This window comes from Halichoerus grypus, chromosome 13, assembly GCF_964656455.1.
Source record: "Halichoerus grypus chromosome 13, mHalGry1.hap1.1, whole genome shotgun sequence".
In the NCBI taxonomy this organism is placed as follows: domain Eukaryota; kingdom Metazoa; phylum Chordata; class Mammalia; order Carnivora; family Phocidae; genus Halichoerus; species Halichoerus grypus.
Window position 1 is genome coordinate 55,827,847 of NC_135724.1, and position 20,372 is coordinate 55,848,218.

Genomic DNA, 20,372 nt, shown 5'->3' on the forward strand with positions numbered 1-20,372 from the left:
TTCAGGAAGTAGAAAATAAAGGGGATGGTGTCTTCCAGCTGGGGCAACCACAACCTCAGTCCACACATAAAGCCAGCCAAATCATAAGCTCCAGAAGGACAAGATTTGTAAAGAAATCAATGTCTTCATTCTGTCCAACCTAACAAAGCCCCGAGCACTTAGTAGTTACTTAACAAGGTCTTAATGTCTTGATATCATAATATTTGTTTTCCTCCTATCCAGTTCAGTGTGCATTTTCCCCATCATATGTGGAAGGATAACTACATTACCAGACATGGGAGGAAATCCTCCTTCCCCCATGAATAAAATAGGAGTCTTCGTTTGTAGACAAAAGAAGAGTGACTCAACACTGTGATCAAAGTGGCCATTCTTACTCTCTTTGCTCCACAGATCACCCACCCTGGGATTCCTGCAAGTTCTGCTCTCACCTGTCCAGAGCACCTGCTAGTCTCTGGAGCTCAGCTGCATGGTCCTCTGCTCTGTAAACAAGGTCAAGTGCTTTTCTTTTGGACATCTGCATGACCAGATCATCTACGTGGTGCCTGATTTTGGCAGTCCATAGAAGCAGCTCATCCCGGTGACGCTCTAACTGCTACGTAGAGAAATTCAGATTGTGAGTATATATGCACCTACTGAACAATGTACCTGTGTACATGTGTATGAGGTGTGTGAAGACGCTCGGAGCTGTAACTTACTGCCAGAGCATCCCGCGCCGCCGCTGCACGGGCACGGACAGCCTCTAGCAATCTTCTCCCTCTGGCAATTAGCATCGAGGTCAAGTTTTGTTCTTCTTGAACACGTAGCTTCTTTTCCTGGGACAAAAAAAATCACCTTTGAGGATGCTTCAAAAAAAGCGAGCCAGTTTCTGAACGTTAGTACCTGACACTATGTGCTGCAGTTAGAACTTGGGGCTCATCTTAAAAGAAGCTAAAAATGGTATTATTGACATAGGGGAGCTGGGCTCCCAGCCCTGAGAAGGAAGCAGACCGTCCTTCTGAAGACTCACACGGAATTCTTGCAGGTTGGCCCGGGCAGTGTGCACCAGGCGGTCGCTCTCCCGGGCCTTCACTTCGGCTTCCCTCGTGAGGTCGCCCGCTGTCTGCAGCTCACTGGTGTGTTTTGAGAGGAGGCTGCTTGCTGCTGCTTTTAAGACCTCCAACTCTCTCTGTGGCTTCTGGTAATTCTTCTGAATTTGTGACAATAAAGCTTCAGCAGCCCTGTTAAATATAGATGGTGTAGGTAGTAAGTACTGAACAACAACGCTCCTGTGGTGAACGGACAGCGAAAGACTGCATTTCCCTCCCTCGTGTCTTCTTGCCATCGTGAGTAGCACATCGTTACCTCTTAAAGGTAGTAATTTTTCTAAGACAGCTATAGGCATGGTCTATTTACACTTTGTCCTTCACAAGCAATCTTTATTCACAAACTTCCTAACATATTTTAGTAAAGGAATTAAAAGAAATCATTTCTGTGGGTCAGGATGCAGAAAATTGGGACCACAGTCTGTGAATGATGACAACTGCCATCTTGCTTTTCAGTACAGCAAGAAATGGAAAAGAGGCTATTCAGTGATTTGCTTCATTTGCTATGAAGTTATAAATGTATTTAGAGGACATAAAGGTTTTTCTGCAGCTAGTTAAAAAATAGATTTTATAAAAACTGAAAATTCAAATGCCAGAAAGATCTAATTTGTACCACTGGAAAGAGCAAGCTTTAGGAAATCAAAAGATATGTTTTCCTATTCTTTTGCAAATATGCTATCAAATTGCTTGTTTAAATCAATTTTGAATTTAAAGTTACACAGAATAATACAATTTTCACACTATAAACCTTCACAGGGGTTGAATATATCCAATTAACTTCCTGCTTCAATTTGTCAGGAAAACTTTGAAAAATTTCATGGAAAATGCCTTGTAAGTCACCCTCAGATTCCACAGACATCATAACGCTGGCCTAAGACAGAAAACATTTTCCAAAGGTACATACTTAAACACTGACATCGTTGGAACATCACCAGGAATTATTCAAACATTTTTACAACTTCTCATAATTAGGATACAGGCAACAAGAACTAAAAGTACATGGGAAACACACAAGTAAATCCAATATATTTCTGATGTCTGACCATGGATCCCTTCATACCATTAAACAAAGAATCTGAGAAATTTTATTTTTTTCAAAGATTTTATTTGACAGAGACATAGCGAGAGAGGAAACACAAGCGGGGGAGTGGGAGAGGGAGAAGCAGGCTTTCTGCCGAGCAGGGAGCCTGATGCAGGGCTCGATCCCAGGACCCTGGGATCACAACCTGAGCCGAAGGCAGACACCTAACGACTGAGCCACCCAGGTGCCCCAAATCTGAGAAATTTTAAAACAGAGGTCAACTTTTCATCTATGAAGTGGCTTTACCACCTAACCTGTGATCACAGGCAATGATAGAATCATCAGTGACTTGAAGATTAAAAACAAAAAACCTCAGCAGCACCTGGGGACCTCAGACCACATGGGGCTCGATCCCAGGACCCTGAGATCATGACCTGAGCCGAAGACAGACGCTTAACTGACTGAGTCCCCCAGGTGCCCCAGGACACATTTCTTTAGTGAAGCAGCTTTGGATAGCTCTGAGGAACCCCAGCGTGGAAAACAGCTGGGAGACACAGGCAGGGATGGTGAGGTGAAGTGTGCTGTCAGTGGTACGGTGTGCGGCAGGGAAGCAGCAAGCCGGATTCCGCCCTCCTTTGCCAGCCGTGGCTGGTGTCTGCAAGTGGCCCCACTGTTCCCTAGCCAATAACGGTGGCTCACTGCCTCGACCATCTGTGCAAGCAAGGTGGTTTATGCCGAACACCTGCCTTCCTTTGCGGAGTCTGGAATTTGGTCTGTGCTAGGTGAAGGGTGCATATGGGGCTAGCCACCAATAAAAACCTTGGATGCTGAACTTCTAATGGCCTTCCCTGGGCAGAAACATTACACATGCGGTGCTGCATTTTCCTTGCTGGGGGCAGAGTGTGATGTGACCCCCTCATGAGGGCGAGAGAGCTTAGGGAATGCTGCACGGATTCTTCCAGGCTCTGCTGTGTCTTCTTCCCTGTGTATCCAGCTGTGCATCCTTAATACATCACCTAAGAAATCTTGGCCAGGAGTCCTGAAGGTCCTAGGGAAACTCTGAATGCGGGCATGGTCTTGGGGACACCAATACAAGCATGATAAGCAATTGCAAGGTGTGATAAATATTCTCACCTATAAGAATGCCATACTTCAGGGTAAATGACCAGTTTTCTAAGAGTTATAATTAAAAAGCAGATACATAATTCCTAAAATAATCTGTGAAATTTGAAATGGCATAAATACACAGGGATTATCTATGAAAAATAGGAAAGAGAGGCCAGAGAACACATTTTAAACTCTTAAATTTTTTTTTTTTACAAATAATATAATCAATTTAATATATTTAGTACATTCAGATTTTTAAGGCTTTTCTTTAAAATTTGGACAATATAATAATTCTTTAGGATAAAAAAAGCCATATTATATATTCAAAGAAAAAATTTCCCAAGCTTGTCTGATTAATTAATAAAGGACATGTTAACTTAGGAACTTATAACAAAGTGAACAATGATTAAATTTAAATGTTTTTATTCACACGTATGGTAAATACTGTCCCCTAATAAAAAAAACCAATGACATTGCCTTTCAATCTGTCAAACTCACTAAAAAATTCATGTGTTTCTTTTCTATATCATGTGTTGACATGGTATAGGATGCAGGATGTAAAAATCAATTTAATAGACTTTAAATAATTTCACACATATGCAGAATCTTGGATAAATGGTTAAAATTATAGATGAACTCTTAAATTTTTTAAAAATAAAAGGTATCTTTAGTAATGATTTCACTCAAAAGTTAAAGAGAGAGATCAGCAATCTTCTGGATAACTTTATTCCAAATAGAAACAAAAGAGCTATACCAGAGAAAGGGTGGTGGAGGGCTTAGCAGGCGAGGCAGATCGGGGGTGTGGAGGGAATAGGGTGGGAGAGGGGCCACCCTGCCTTCTCCCCTTCTTTGCAAATACTACTTAGAAAATGAACTCCTCCCAATTGGGCTATGAGCTCCAAGTGGGCAGGAAGGCTCTGTTCTCCTTTGTGTCCCCAACACCTAGCACAGTGCCTGTCACCTGGGGATTTCAATCTATCTGATGAACGAACGAACGAACGGATTGTGGAGGGGTAATGGTGGGAGAAGACATCCCCACAAATGATTCCCAGGAATCTCCAGGGGATCTTCATCTTTAATAAGACTCTGACGCACAGCCAAGGGAAGGAACAATGAAAGGACACACCATGCATGGCGGGGGTGGGGGGATGGTGTCAGGAAACAGTGGGACCAGCCAGGGAGCCTGGGCAAGCTGGAGAGGGATGGAGTTGGAATCAAATACACGACATTTATATGTAATCCTGGAGGCAGCGGGGAGCTAAGGATGGTTGGGAAGCAGAGCATTGCAGTGCTGAGCCTGAAGAATGGTGGGTTCCTGGTAAGACCTGCATGGAAGTGTGAGCCCCTTTCCCTCCATTGCCTACTTCTGCCATGCATTTCAGGGGAAGGGAGGATGCACATGAGTGGTCAGGGTCAGGGGAACATGGTCATAACGTAGCAGAGGTCTCTGACCTGGCCACTAAAACTCTACCCACCCGTCTTTTCCAGACTGGGTCTCAAGTGGTTCTTCCTTCTGTGTTGGGTTGGAAAATCAGGGTTTAGAGCGACACAGATTTAAGTGTGTGGTCTGGTCTCATATTATCCTGGAGGCTTAACATCGGGCAAGGTACTTAGCGTCTCTGGGCCTGTTTCCCCAGCTAGCTCCTCCCCAACCTCACAAAGCAGCTGAGCAGATTACGTGACAAGATGAGAGAAGTGAACCCTGCGCCCTCCCCAGCCCAGAGCAAGTGCTCCCAGATGGCAGCCCTCTTCCTCATTTCCTGGGACCTTGCCCTCCTCTCATCTCCCCTTGGGGGCATTTATTATTAGTTCTGGGCCCTCACCAATGTTCTAGTGACTATTTTACTAGTTCTCTCTCCAAATGCCATCTGACACTTGTTTTTCACCTAACAAATCAACAACAATGTCAAAAATCATATTCAATGTTGAAGAAAGACGTAAGCTCAACTTTGCAGTGTGTTGCCGGTGGAAGTGTAATGGAATTGTTTTTTAAATCTTTAGAAAATAATTTGGAAATGCAAGTCAGGAGTCTTCAAAATGCAAATTCCATGATTTCACTTCTTATTATCTACCCTAATAAGATAATAGTGTAAAATAGAGGAGAATATTTTTGTCTAAGATGTCCATCACAACATTATTTAAAATAGCAAAATATATTAATATAGGTTAAATATCACACTACAGGGAATGGCGCTATGATGGCATATTGTGTAACTGTTTAAACCCTACTGAAGATATTTATCAGAACCCGGAAGAAAGACAGCTTGTGCTACATTACATCAAGTAATAACTGTGAAAATACTAAGAAAAAAAGCCTGAAAGGAAATACAAGCTCCTCGTGAGCATGTCTCACAATTCTCTGATCTGTCACTCCACATGGTGGTTTTCCATGAGAGTTTGAACAACTGAGCTAAATCATTTCGGCATAATGTCAATCTGTCTTAGAGCTTACAGCCCAGGGAACAGCCACTAAACTGTATTTTCTTCCATGAGAATTTACGGCATTATACTTGATCTTCAATAAATATAGCATTGTGAGGTTCTTTTGTTTGTGCTAGGTGGAAATATTGTTCCGGAGTCACAGGGAAAAACCAAGCCTATGGCACAAAGAGAGATATTGGCACTGATTATACTTTTCTCTGTTGAGAGTGGATGGCACCCATTGTTTCATTTCTTTGACAATTGTGCCCCTCTCTTTATGACATTCTGCCCCCGTGAGAGTGTTCTTTCCTTCCCCTCCTTGCACACATCTCCCTCCCCTCAGCATTCAAGCTCCTACCTCTAATTGATTGTGTCATGAATGGTATTTAGAAACTTACTTGAGTTCCAGTATGGCATTTTGGTGCAACTGCATGAAATGGCTTTTCTGTATGATTTCCAGCAAAGATGTAATATTCTTTTGCATATTCTGAAGAGTAGAACTGGGTAGCTGGAAGTCTTCATCCAAGGTCTGATTTAGAGTTGCTGCTTTTTCAATAATTTCTATGGAGACAAGTCATCAATCATTTAACAGGTCTCTCAAAAGTGGACAGCACTAAAATGAAAAAACTTAGAAACTTCTTCACTGAGGCCGGCTTCATTCACCCAAATGGGTTGAACCTCAGGCCAGCCCAGGCCAGCCCATATATCCCAATGTGCTCTGGTTGTCCCTTATCAAAATACTCATGGACTTGAGGTTACTGGTTGATTTAATGTTGGTCTGCCCCAGTGTCCATAAACTCATAAGGGCTGGGGTTGCCATGTTTACATCAGCATTTTCTGCACCTGGCACAAACATCTGCACATAGAAGCACTTGGTAAATATTTACCGCATGAATGAACCACCAATACTCAATACTACTCTTTTTAATAAACACATTATTTGTTCTAATAATTTCCTTACCTCTGGCTCTATAAAGTCTGATTTGTATTGGATTTTGTACCTTTTATATCCTTAAACTAATCCAACAAGAAACGCAAGGATATGTTTCTGGTAGCCAGAGAACTGAAAATGGCACTCTAACAGCCAAATCAGGTGAGACATCCCAGTACTCTAATATTGCGGGTATCCGTTGGGACCACACTGAAGCCCCAGATCTCGTCAGCATCTATTCTGGGCAAAGGGGTGGGTGTTGAGAGTTTAGCTCAGCTACACTCCATGGTGTTGCTGCCTTGGTATCCATTTCTTTGGCCAAGCAGCCTGCAGTGACCTTAAACGGACAGTAGTCCCTCATGCAAGCCTGTGCCTAGACAGCCCCGGCAGGGTCACGAGGAAATGTCAGTTCTTGTTATGACCTCCCCAACAGCACTTGTGACCAACAGCCTCCCCTACCACCCCCAGGGCCTTCTACTTATTGGCCTCTTCGGTAAGACCTCCGTGGGGCTTACCCGATCCCCTCTGTTTTGGTTTGATTGACCAACCTAGACTTAGCCTGGGACCCCAAAAGACTCCACCAAAGAACCTCGACAAAGGCATGTGCCCAGGTCCTATCTCTCTCTTTCATTGCCTGCCCCCTGCCTTGACCTCTCCTGTATGGCCCCTCAAGACATGGCAGGTACTTCCTCCTGGACCTGTGAGTAATAAACTTCTGTATTTCATTTTCTCTTGTGGTCTGTTGTGGGAGTTTGGCTCACCATCCAGCACCCTGTGCTCCACTTAGTAAGTGCTAATTTGACAAATTCATAACAGATGGGGAGGCACGATGTCTACCTGATCCTTAGGAACTAAATATAAGGCATTAGAAAGAAAATAAAAAAACATCCTTTTTTTTTTTTTTTTTTTTAAAGAAAAAACTCTCAATGAAAGACTATGATCCAGACAATTCAGGATCCCCAACTGTGGATATTCCAGGCCTTTGGCTCTGGGAAGCCTAGTGCGTGCAAGTCACACACACATGTTTAATAAAGTGAATGGAGCATTTCCTACCAAATAAGCACAAGCTAGACACTGACCCCAAACCAGACACCGAGCACCAGACACCGAGCACACTACCTTGGATATTTATCTGCAGCCTCTCAGTAAATGTCATGAGGTCTTGACTCTTGTTGAGGATTCTTTCAGTTGCCCTGGTTACATTTTGGCTACTCGTTAACACTCTGGCGAGCTGACAGAAAATAAAGGTCCCAAGTTAGTTTGACTTGGACTAATATGCAAGCTTTGGTGTTCCAGTCTCTTTTAAGCAACAAAATACGTCCCAGAGTCTGGAGTAAAGCTGTACACTGCCTCATGTAAGCCAAGGTGAATATTTCAGGGTGGAAACTGACTAAGGGGCTAATGAAATAATTTACTACTCACTCTATGTGAGAAAAGATGGTATTTTTTTTTTAAAGAGCCTAATTGGCTATCAAACCACAAACTCCCACCATGTCCATTGTGAAGACCTTATATTCATTTTAGGACCCAAGGAGACAGAATATGGACATACAATCTTGCTAATTTGTATTGACCATGAGAATTTAGTTGAGGAGTTAAGAACATAGAGTCAGGGGGCGCCTGGGTGGCTCAGTTGTTAAGCGTCTGCCTTCGGCTCAGGTCATAATCCTGGGGTCCTGGGATCAAGCCCTGCATCGGGCTCCCTGCTCAGCGGAAAGCCTGCTTCTCCTTCTCCCACTCCCCCTGCTTGTGTTCCCTCTCTCACTGTGTCTCTGTCAAATAAATAAATAAAATCTTAAAATAAGAACACAGAGTCAGGCAAACTGGGCCTGACTGGCTGGAGACCCAGCAGCGCCCAAGCCTCACTGATAACATGGAGTAATGTCAACCCTCCTGAGGCTTTACGAGGCTAACATGCCAGCAGCCCAAGGGTAGAGACTTAGCTGTCCTCTGCTGTTATTTTCATTAGGAATGTTTTAATTTGTAAAAGGAAAGGTTGTTTGTGATTTTCAGGAGCATAAAGTAACTAGTCTGGTTCTAAAAGTGTTTTCTAGGGGCGCCTGGGTGGCTCAGTCGTTAAGCGTCTGCCTTCGGCTCAGGTCATGATCCCAGGGTCCTGGGATCGAGCCCCACATCAGGCTCTCCGCTCAGCGGGGAGCCTGCTTCTCCCTCTCCCACTCCCCCTGCTTGTGTTCCCTCTCTTGCTGTGTTTCTCTCTGTCAAATAAATAAATAAAATCTTTAAAAAAAATAAAAGTGTTTTCTAGTCAAAATCCAAAGAGAATCTTCTTTAATGGATAGAGAGAATTATTTTAATCAGCTTATCATTTCCTACCAAATGTTCTCTCACTGAGGTACTTAAAGCCACATTTAAACCCTTCAACTCTTCCCAAATCATCCTTAATTCTAAATTAAGAGGAGCCAACCTAATACTTTAGGGTGCGTGAGTGTGTGTGTGTATTGAGAGACAAAGACTAGATATATATATATATGAATATACATATACTATCATATACATATCTATATACACACACAGGTGTAAGTGTGCGAACACACACACATGAAATTCAAAAGTGAAAATTATAAATTTGACAATAGGCTTCCCTCACCATCTGCGAATGAGATTCTTTTTTGGGTGGCTAAAAACCATTCATCTGGCCTGGGCTGAACAGAATAAATAATTCTCTGCTGACATCCAAACAGGCTCACTTGACATTTAAACTGCACAAATCAGCAGCACGCGGCCCAGGGCCTGAGTGTTGCTCAGAGACCACACACCCGCCCGCCTGCCCCTCGGTTCACAGGAGGAAATGAGAGGCTGATGGCTCAGCGACTGCCAATTCTTCCCTCGGCAGAGGTGACAGCAGAAATTAAGTCAGGAGTCTCTTTCCATTAAAGCACAGAAACTGACAGGGTTAAAACCAATTTGATGACAAAGTACCTGGAGCACTGCTCCTGGGAGGAAGAGGCTGCCCTGATTTAATAGAACCTTCCAGACCGCCCCAATGCAATTGCTTTCAAGGGCTGGGTGGGAAGCGGGCCCTCTACGTGAAGAATTTACCTCCCCTAGCAGATTGTCTGTTTGTTCTGCAACACCTTCAAGCTGATCTTTTGCCAGTTTCTTCTGTGGATTTTCTTTTAATAAAGCTTCCTAAAAAGAACAAAGTAAACAAATTACAGTGCTTCAAAATAAATTTGCTGGCTCTTGACTAAATCACTTTTGTTGTTGTTCACAGAAATTCTTCTTTCCTTGAAATTGCATTAAGAAATAAAATGAATCACATTTACTTAAGTGTTGATTAGAGTAACATGCCTCTGTACTGCCATTTTTTGCATTACATTTCCTATATAGATATGAACTTCAAGTTTGGTGTGTTATGCAGAATCAAATATTGTCGCAGTTCTGGGGTAAGTCTGATTTAATTTCAGTATCAGAGTCATATAAGTTTTCACTATAATTGCTAACATCTTAAAAATGCTGAAATACAAAAGTATTATATACAGAAAAGTCTTTATGATTCCTAACAATTCAGTGCTTAATTTATGCTAACACTCCTCTAATTTTGTTACTTGTATGATTTTATTTAAGCCTTATAACAAGCCTGGGAAGGGGCTGTACTATCATGAAGGGTCAGGGGGGTTAAGTAAGTTGCCCACGGAGGCTGTGTAGGTGGAAACAATGAACAGTTTAAGAGTTCACCTGCATACTTTACATAAACATAAAAAGTTGCTTAAAAAATTGACAAAGTCAGGGCGCCTGGGTAGCTCAGTCCGTTGGGTGTCTGACTCTTGATTTTGGCTCAGGTCATCATCTCGAGGTCGTGAGACTGAGCCCCACATTGGGCTCCATGCTGGGTGTGGAGCCCACTTAGGATTCTCTCTCTCTCTCTCTCCCTCTGCCTCTCCCCTGGCTCTTTCTCTCTTTCTCTCTCTTCCTCAAATAAATAAATCTTTTAAAAAATTGACAAAGTGGTTTAAATAAGAGCAAGTCATTCAAAAACAGTTAAAATTTAAATCAAGTATTTATCTTACTTGATAAATTTAAAATATAGTTATATTGCAAGGGTCCATATGACAAAATAGTATTGATTGATTGTGTCCATAGTGAGTGGAAATTTAAACTTTTTTTGAGAATTTTTTTGTCTTTTAAAAACATTTTTTTCCATTTGAGGAAAAATAATATAAAAAACATCTCTTAGAGTTCCCTAACCTTTCTTTATGGCCATTATTTCTATAGAGAAAGACCACTATAAACAGGAACAGATGGCTGGAGCAGCCAGATTCTCTCTCTCTCTCTCTCTCACACACACACACACACACACACACACACACGCCTAAGGAAATGTTAAGTCTAAGAAAAGCTTTTATAGAGGAAAAAAAAAGGCATTCAGGAATGACTATCCTTTTTATTACTACATGACACAGTGAATTGATTATCTCAAATTCTCATGCAAAGTTTTAAGCAAAATTAAGAATCTCATTTTTTTTTCCAATTAGAAGTAAAAATGCTTACAGAATACAAAATACTGAAATTTCTTAACTTCCCACCCCTTTTTTGGACCCAGATCCTTTTGACTAAACATAAAACTATGATTTAACCCCCAGAGATTTTTAGATAGACTTCTAGGGAAGAGAAACTTTGTGGCTTACAAATCCAGTTAAGAATAATACATTTACAGAAAACAATTGATCTTCAGCATATTCCAGCATTAAAGAAGATACCATCCATGTTTTTTTTTCTTCCTCTGTATTTGTATTAAGACAGCTGCTTTCAAATATCCACAGAGGGGTGAGTGGACTCTGTCTTATCCCCAAAGGCAGAAGGGCAGTTGGGGAGAAATTGATATGGAGACATCTATGGAACAACGCTTGAACAATTAGAGCGGTCCCATAGGAGAACAGGTTAGCGTGGGGATGGTGAAGTCCCCAGTCACACTGCAGAGAAGCCTAGACGCCAGGAATGAGGCTTCCACACTTGTGAGAGGACAGAATGACAGAACACTGTCCTCACCAACTCTCTTACTTGGGGACACAGGTTTCTACCAATCTCTGTATTCCCAGTACCTACCTGGAGAGATTTCGTTGTATTTTCCAGGGTTGACAAAATTCCATACGGAATAGGGATAACACCGGTGAGGTTCACAGAGAGGATGGTGTCACCAACATCCCCTAAGTCATTCAGCAGCACACCTACACACTCATCATCACAAGCTAGAAGAAAAAGCAAGCTGAAGTCAGTGCAAGGTGGTGTGCACAGTTTTGCGTGGATTTGCACAAGCCATTTTGCAAGAATAACATCCACGAGCAGAGTACAGGACAAGGCTTGCACAAACCACATCCAGTCTCATTCCCCCACCACCTGTGTGCCGGGAGGTAAGCAGCAAGTACTGAGCCTCTTCTCAGACGATGCCACTGAGCCTCAAATCAGATCAGTGACTTCCCCGGGTCCCACAGAAAGAAACAACTGATGCCCAGCGCGGATCCCAGGCCTGGTGCGTGTTTTCTTCTACCGCTCTGACCTTCACAGTGCATTTGCTCTGGATCTTTGACTGGGACCAACGGCAATGAATTCCAAATGCATTTCCTTTCAGAGCCTGGTCTGTCCTTTCCTTAGAGAGTTTGCAGACACATCTACTTAATCCTGCTGGTGCCATAGCAGGAACACAATGGAGAGAGAGAAAGCTCTTTAAACACTGAGAGGAGGAGAATACCCACAAACACAATCGCTTTCCAGGAGAATGTGCCTCGGTTTGCATTCCTCGCATCGGAGCCCCCTGGCACCCGGCCTGCAGACGCACTGCCCGGACCTGCGGTCACAGTCCCCGTGCACAGAGCCACGCGGGCTGCAGTCACACCTCTGGCAGGTGCCACCCGGCACCCGAGGGTTCCCGTGATAGCCTGAGGAGCACCTACAGAGAGGAAGATGCACAGGTGTGCACTGTAGTATCAACACCAGCCAACAGATACACCAGCTCCCCGCCAAGGACAGCGACCCTTTCTACCAAATGAAATACAAGGAACAAGGGCCCATTGACCTCATTCTACATTTTATGTAGATACTGGCTCGGAAGAGTAATAAGATCCCATATCAGTCACGCACATCCAAACTGATAACGTCTCCCAAATCACGTCAGTAAATATGTCCTGTCCGTCGGAATGCGACGGACTTGCCTAGCGACTTGCGCGGGGCGCCCCCTAGCGTACCTTTCGCAGTACTGTCCTTCGTAGCCCAGAACGCAGGCGTCACAGCGGAAATCTGCATCGCCTTCCAAGACGCAAGTGGGGCTGAAACTAGAAGGAAAAAAATCGTGTTTTGAATTCTCAGATCTACAGCTTCAAATCTTCCTTATGCAACTTATTCATTACTCTTAGGATACACGATACTGCTCTGAGAGTGAAGGGATTACACCAGACAACATTTTCAGGGCTGAAAATCTAGTGGGGGCAAAAAGAAGGAAAACAAACACGTGATCAACACAAGCACGTGCATCTCTCATATCCAAAAGATACTCACTGCACACCCGTCCAGTGACAACCGTGTGCGCGCGGAGGGGAAGAATGGACACATTGCAACGAATCAGTACCATCCCACACCTGACAATGAATTAGTCACCAAACAAGCAAGCTTTCCAGGAGGAAAGGGTCTTGTTCTGTGACGGCAGGGCATTATCACCTGGCTCATGACATGGAGGAGCCATGTGATACGCCATTAGAAGCAAAATGACAGAGCCACTCAAAATGTAATAATCCTCTCAGATCCCCTCACTCAGAAATTCAGCTTTTGTCTCCTTCCTCTCCACAACCTCGCCCTCCGCATTTTAAATTATCAAGGAACCTTGCGCCATCTAGAGGCTCAGATGGGTACCTGCAAGCCGCTGAGAAAAACCGCGGGGGGTTGTCTGGTGTTTTGACTTGTGCTGAGTTTCCAGAATGACAGACAGGGTTCTCTATCAGCCCCACTTCAGTTCGGGCTTTTTCTTCCTCTTTAAAAACTAAAGGGGCAGGCTTAGTGGAAGCACGAGATATGTAGAAAGTAAAGCACGTCTGCTACGGGCTCGCAGATGCAGAGCTCACATAGAGGTTTCTGACCCTCACAGTCGCTTCCTAACATGTAAAATTTATTAGTGTGCACTCTGGGGTTGGTTAGAACTTTTTGATTGAAGTAAAATATTCAAACTACACAAATGTGCAAAGTAGGAGGTGGAATATCCTTTCAAACATTTCTCTGGGCTCATATAGCCATGGAACTATGGATATGGATACACGTGGAGATAAGAATTTTCACCAAAATAGCATATTTTCTCCAATTCTGCACATACAGATATACCTTATTCTTGTCTCAGTGTTTGTACAATCTTTCACTGTAGGTGTGCACCACGATATATATCAATCAATTCCCTGTACATTTCGGTTTCCCTTGCAATTGCTGGTGAGAATAAGCAACGCCAAAATATATCCATCTTTACACACAAATGCAAATATTTCTATAACTTAGATGACAGGAATAGAATTGATGAGTCAAAATTTATAATACATATTTAACACAAAAAGTTAAATAGTAGTGACTATAAATTTTAGGAAGCTTGATAGTTTAGAAGGAAGTTAACAGTGCCTCTCATTTAGCACTCACCATCAAGCATCACTTACTTGGAGACAATAAAAGAAGACTCAAGCAATGATTACAAAGAAAACTTCATTTTAGTATACCAAAAGTTGGTATTTTATCTGTACATGTTCAATGCCTTGTCAAACCGTCTCGGCGATAATGAAATGTTATTTATGAATTACAAGTTCATTTAAACCAAAGAGGACTCACAGATATTCCAATTTCCACATAAAATCTCCGCTTCTTTTTTGGTGTTGAGATAATTCTGAGCATCACAAGTTCAAGGCAGAGCCTGGCCCTGATGTCATCACTATGGAGCATTTCTGCACCTCATCAGTCATCGGCCTATACAAATTCTAACCCACTCTCTTACATTAAACAGGAACTGAATTCTTTGTATCATTATTCATAAACTCAGTAACAATCCGTCTTCGGGCATGCTGGAAACAGAGGTTGGAGGCTAAAATTATTCTCTGAGAAACAAAACCTGAACATCCTTTCTTGACTTGGTTCCATTTGAACACCCCAATACCAACACAGAGACTTTGCTTTTGAAAAGATTCTCTTCAAATACTGGGATAATGAACACTTTCTCTTAAACTTGGCCTTTCTCAACACATAGAGATTAGTTAAAACAGGCCACCCCAAGAGCCTGGGAAACGAGGCCGAGAAGGAAGCAGCCCAGCTTCGTTGGCACAGGCGTGTGGGCACCTGCGCAGGCTCACCTGGCGGGGCCGCTGCGGGGACAGGCACATGGAGAACAGTCCCCAGTGGAGCCGGTCACCTTCCCGTAGTACCCAGGGGCGCACACATCACAGTGGTCCCCAGCGGTGCTGTGCCTACAGTTCTGGAGCCCCGGGTTTCAAGAGGAGAGAAGAATGGGAAATGGTTAGAAATCATTCTTACCTGCTAATACCTAAGCAAGCCACTGTTAATGTCAGGTAGTACTATATATATATATATATTTTTTTTTTTTTTTAATAGAGAAGGGAGAACATTTTTTTCTTCATATTTTGTAAATCCTATAAACACTGCCAACTCTGACCTTCATTCATTATAATACAGCCTATAAATTACTAATACATTCTTCTTATGGAAAATATACACAGGGCTAAAATATATATTTTATACACATACACACACAGGGCTCCTAAAAGCAGTCAACTTTCAGTTCCTTAAAAGAGGGATTTAAATATATTTGATTTGAAGCACATTGGTTTTGCACATGGTTGGGGTTCATTGATCACATGTGGGGTGCTGAAAGAAGTGAACAGATAAGATGATTTAGGAAACAGGGAAGAAAATGCCCGGTGTTATAGCACCACCAATAGATTCTTGCAATAACCAAATCACTTCTAGTTACATTTGATGTCATCGTTTCCATGACAGGTCCTACCATCCTGCCATTAAAAAAGTTTTTGAAGCTAAAAGAGCAAGTTTTTGTCGACATCCATTTCCAAGGTGAAATCTGCTTTGGCCCAGTTGAATCACTGTCCATGCAATCCCTGGGCACTGGATTCTGTGTCGGATGGAGGGATAGAAAGACGGGTAACACTGGCAAACTGAAGCAGACTCTATCCCTGGCAGCAAGAGAGGCTATAGAAAGACACCCTTTTATATGTTTTAAACACTATTTTCAAGTTCCTTTTTTTTTTTTTAATTTATTTATTTATTTGACAGAGAGATAGCACAAGTAGGCAGAGCGGCAGGCAGAGGGAAAGGGAGAGGCAGGCTCTCTGCTGAGCAGGGAGCCCGATGCGGGGCTCGATTCCAGGACCCTGGGATCATGACCTGAGCCGAAGGCAGCCGCTTAACCGACTGAGCCACCCAGGCGCCCCTCAAGTTCCTTTTGATTAAAAAATATTCCAGTATTTTCTGTTTTAAAATTATATTCCTATCTCACCTGATGGAAGTAGATTTTACTAGGATCCACGTGGTCCCTAAAAGTGCTATCTCTTTAGAAGTAAAATTTGCAACCGCTCTCTTAAAAAGAATGTGTTAAATACTTGTTTTAATGATACAATATAAATCTGATGAAGAATAAATATTAGATGAGCGAGGATTGAGCAGATTTTCATTGTTAACACCAACTTCAGCACTAAAAACTCCCCAAATACACAACGATTGTGGACTTCCTGGTTCTCATGATTCCAGAGAACTGAAGACAAGCTGCCCGAGAATGGCAGGGATAGGAGAACCTGTTAATGTCAACCAACCTGTAGGATGAGTTCCTTGCTGTGGGAAGTGCACAGAAAAGGCTTGTCAGTTGTTCAATTGTAAAACCATTAAGTGGTATCTCCTGGGAGGGGATACCCAGGGATAGGAACTCCCAGGCTATCTTGGTGGTGCTGAGTCTCCCTCTACCTCCTTTCCAGGTCACACTTCTGACCAATCATTTTTATGATAATACCAAGTCTCAGTGACATGAGGTGGGGGGGGAAATGCCCTATATACCGAATGACAAAATCAGATCCAAAATGGTCTTGATGCCCACCTATGTAATAATCCATAGGCAGTGCTTAAGGGATTTTGTCAAATGGAAGTGCACTGTTGCACTAAACCACAAGGAGACCTCACCAGATGAAGACTGGAGAGAAAAGATAAGGTCCCAAGTTCAAAGCGCAAGGACTCAGGTGCTAAACATGTGGAAAGTATGTAAGCATCTTCATGTCTAGTTAGCTCAGCAGAGGCAGCAGTGACCAGGCTGGCAAAACCCACGGGCTGCATTCACGGCACACCTAGCATCAGAGAGAGATGCTCCTTCCACACCTAGGGTAAAGGCGCTGGGCTCTAGGCAGGATACTCTAACCGCAGGATGGTGCATGGACTCAACCATTCCACAGAATCATCAGGTATATAAACTGAGGCTATCTGACCAGGAGGGCTAAAGATTCAGGGCCCATGGATATGTGAAAGAGGAATCTAACCCGTTTCACAAGTTACTAGATAAGATACTGCCATTTTTCATGCACAAACTTGACCTAGTGGTTTGTCCTAGTGGCTCCAAAGATTAAAGTGCACCAACTCCAGGAATAATCAGGCTGCCCCAAGATGAGCTGAGCTGCTGTGGGAGTGAGCTTCCCATGGCTGGAGGTGTGTAAACATTCATTAAATAACTGCTTGGCTTGAATGCTGTAGTTCAGACTTAAGCTGCTTTGCAGCAGATGTATCCATTGTTGTGTACTGTAAAAATTAACAGATCCAGCTGAGAGCTCTTATGGGTTCCAGGTAACATCTGGCCAACCTCTCCCCCCAGAGCTGGGAGCTGTCCGAAAGCGCTCTTTGTTGATGTTAGGGAGAATTCTTGCCTGGGATAGTCTTTCCTGGACTGGGATATGTAGGCTGTGTTCTTTCTTGGTTACGAATCGACAGGTCAGCTGCTGATCTTAGAACTCTGTTCTGGTGGATTCCGGCCAGGGAAGGCAGGGTAGTAATTTAATGTCCTAGGAGTATTTAATCTTGTTAAAACAGTGCATCAAGGAAAGATGCAGCATGAAAGAACTGATCAACTTCTTTAAGTGTCCATGAGACCTCTGTCCCCATGACTGGCCAAGAGACCTTCCCAGCTAATTGCATCTTGATTTAAGTTGCCTGAAATCAGTTCTCCTTAAATCCTTAAATGAGATTTTTCTCATTTTCTCTATTAAGACTTTTTGCCTGGAGCATGAGCTGATTAAAGTGAATTTTTTTTTTTTTTAATAGTGTTGTAGCTATCTGCATCTTCATTAAGGCCGTTTTACCTGTGGAATAATCCTTTAATTCCACATATATAATGGAGTCAGCAAAGGTTAACACATATCTTTTTAATGGAGGAAAATCATGCTGTACTTCAGTTTCTAAATTCACCTGCGCACTGCCATAGCTCAGCAGTGTCCCCGATGGAAATGACCTTTCAATTCCACAGATGAAAAATGCATCCAAATAGAAGACAGATCTAGAAGGGCTGCAGTCCAGTTGGGAGCCTGCCTAATTCCTTCATCCCATTCCTTGTGACTAGGCCACATCCAGGAGCTCTAAGGCTTCAGGAGGGTCTTTCTTGGTGAGCAGCTCATTTCCCTTCATTGAGTTATTTTACCTGAGGTGAGGTGGTCTTGGCGCAATTTATACAAGTAACCAATGTTTCTACAAGAGTTATTATAAAAAAAGGAGATTTCCAGAGTAGGGAAAGAATATCAGATTATTCTAGGTTATTAGTAAGGCCTTGTCAGATTAAGTAAATCACAGACACAAGAGTTTGTCTTTGGTCAAGGCCACAAGACTTCCATCTGGGCCATTTCTTCGCAGTGATCAGAGTTCTCCTTACGTTTCTGAGACCAATCTTGGTCTAGGTTGTTAAAAAGAAAACCACAGGCCCAATATGGCATCACTTAGGCCAAGACACCAAACTGGGGCTAATACAGAGCCTAACTACAGTTTCAACCACCCCAAGAAAGAACACAGCCTGCGTATCCCAGTCAGGAATTTTCTGATCAGCATCAATGAGGTAACCTGTCACGTGGGCCCTTCATCCCCAGAAAGGAAGATGAAGTCATCCACCTAATAAGACCCCTGCCCTCCCATCTAAGGAAAAGTGACCTTGTCTGGAACAATCCTTTCTTTTTGTTGATAACTTCCTTGCCCCACCCTCTTCCCTAAAAAAAGTTTTTGTTTTGTACAACTCCTCGGAGCTCCCCTCTACCTTGATAGATGGGATGCTGCCTAATTCATGAATCACTCAATAAAGCCAGTTATATCCTCAAATTCTGAATTTTGTTTTTTAATAAGGGAGAGGTGACTGAGAAGCAAAAGCATACTAAGACATCAAGAAAGTATTTTTTTAAAAAAATGCAAGGAGAGAAATAAATTTGCAACATGGGCATTAACGTATTTTAAGACCCCAGGTGGCCCTCCAAATTCTATGACATAGAGGTCTCATCTAGTTTGACTATAACCACCAATACTGCAAGTACACTTAACTAACTCCCAAATTGATGCCCACAAACAAATTCATGAAACTAAGACTTATAAAAGATTTTGCACTAACGTCTGACTTCTGAGCCTTTCTGAAGGAAATTTACATGTATGTTACAGTTAGTTAAATTTAGGCTCTCTCTAAACCATGAACTTCATAGGACTCTGGAGCAGAAATTCAAAGGCTCAGTGCCTCCTCTGAGAACCCGCACAAACAAACCTACCAGACACTTCCCAGTTTCGGGGTCACAGACATCACTGTGGTTGTTGCAATTGCAGGGCACACAAGGGGCAAGCAGAGTGCGGGGTCCTCGGCTCGCGCCTTGCAGGAGCTTCCCCCTGTGGTAACCAGGTGCACAGTCCTGAGCGCATGCAAAAGGAAATGAACAAACACAATTAAAACAATGGACAGAGGACTTGTAACAATTCTGACACCAATTCCACTTCTGATCACCAGGTATGATCAGTATATTCTGTGACCAGTTCTGTTGTGTGGGTGTTTTTTCCCCACATCAAGCAATGTTTGGACACCAGCTGGGTGTCCCACAATTTAATTCTGACACTACCTACCTGGAGATAGCATCCGATCTCACTGGTTAAGGGCTCAGTTCTAGAAGATTGGCCCTGCCCCCCAACTACAGACGCCAATCACAAGTCCAGGTTGTGCTTCTGTCAACAGGCTACAGATTGGAGGTTCCAACGACCCCCTCCTTGGGTTTGATTAATTTGCTAGAGTGGAGCTCAGAATGCAGAGAAACATTCTAGTTACAAGGTCACTGGTTTATTATGAAAGGATGTAACTCAGGAATAACCAGATGGAAGAGAGGCACAGGGCAAGGTGCGGGGAAGGGGCCTTGGGCCTTCCAGGCCCTCTCTAGTCATTACATGTGTTCACCAACCAGGAAGCTCTCTGAACTCTATCCTTTTGGTTTTTATGGAGTCTTCCTTACATAGGTATGAGTGAGGCGATCATTGGCCCCTGGCAACTGATTCAACCACCAGCCCCTTCCCTCTCCCCTGAGGTCTGGGGAAAGGACTAAAAGTTCTCCAACCACATGGTTGGTTCTTTTGGTGACCAGCCTCCATCCTTAGATGATCTAGGAACTTTTCAAAAGTTACCTCATGAATATAACAAAAGACATTTTTATAGATCTCATCACTTAGGAAATTCTAAGCATTTAAGAACTCTGTGCTAGGAAACGGGGGATGAAGACCAAATAGCTATTTCTTATAAATCACAGTGTCGCAACTTGAA

General features: G+C 43.0%; 1 protein-coding gene across 3 annotated transcripts in view; it reads right to left on the reverse strand.

The window, feature by feature from the left end:
• The window catches only part of LAMA1 (laminin subunit alpha 1), a 161,582-nt gene that overhangs the window by 42,969 nt on the left and 98,241 nt on the right, over positions 1-20,372 (reverse strand). For all 3 annotated transcript variants that reach the window (XR_013443381.1, XM_078060583.1, XM_036106004.2), the window contains exons 29-39: positions 19,342-19,479; positions 14,893-15,014; positions 12,766-12,852; positions 12,277-12,470; positions 11,630-11,772; positions 9,623-9,712; positions 7,682-7,793; positions 6,030-6,192; positions 1,007-1,217; positions 696-812; positions 429-592 (exon numbers count right to left, since the gene is read on the reverse strand). Coding sequence is in view for 2 of the 3 variants with exons in the window: in XM_078060583.1 (XP_077916709.1) it covers positions 429-592; positions 696-812; positions 1,007-1,217; positions 6,030-6,192; positions 7,682-7,793; positions 9,623-9,712; positions 11,630-11,772; positions 12,277-12,470; positions 12,766-12,852; positions 14,893-15,014; positions 19,342-19,479 (1,541 nt within the window). In the remaining variant the exon portion in view is untranslated. The remainder of the gene's footprint in view (positions 1-428; positions 593-695; positions 813-1,006; positions 1,218-6,029; positions 6,193-7,681; positions 7,794-9,622; positions 9,713-11,629; positions 11,773-12,276; positions 12,471-12,765; positions 12,853-14,892; positions 15,015-19,341; positions 19,480-20,372) is intronic.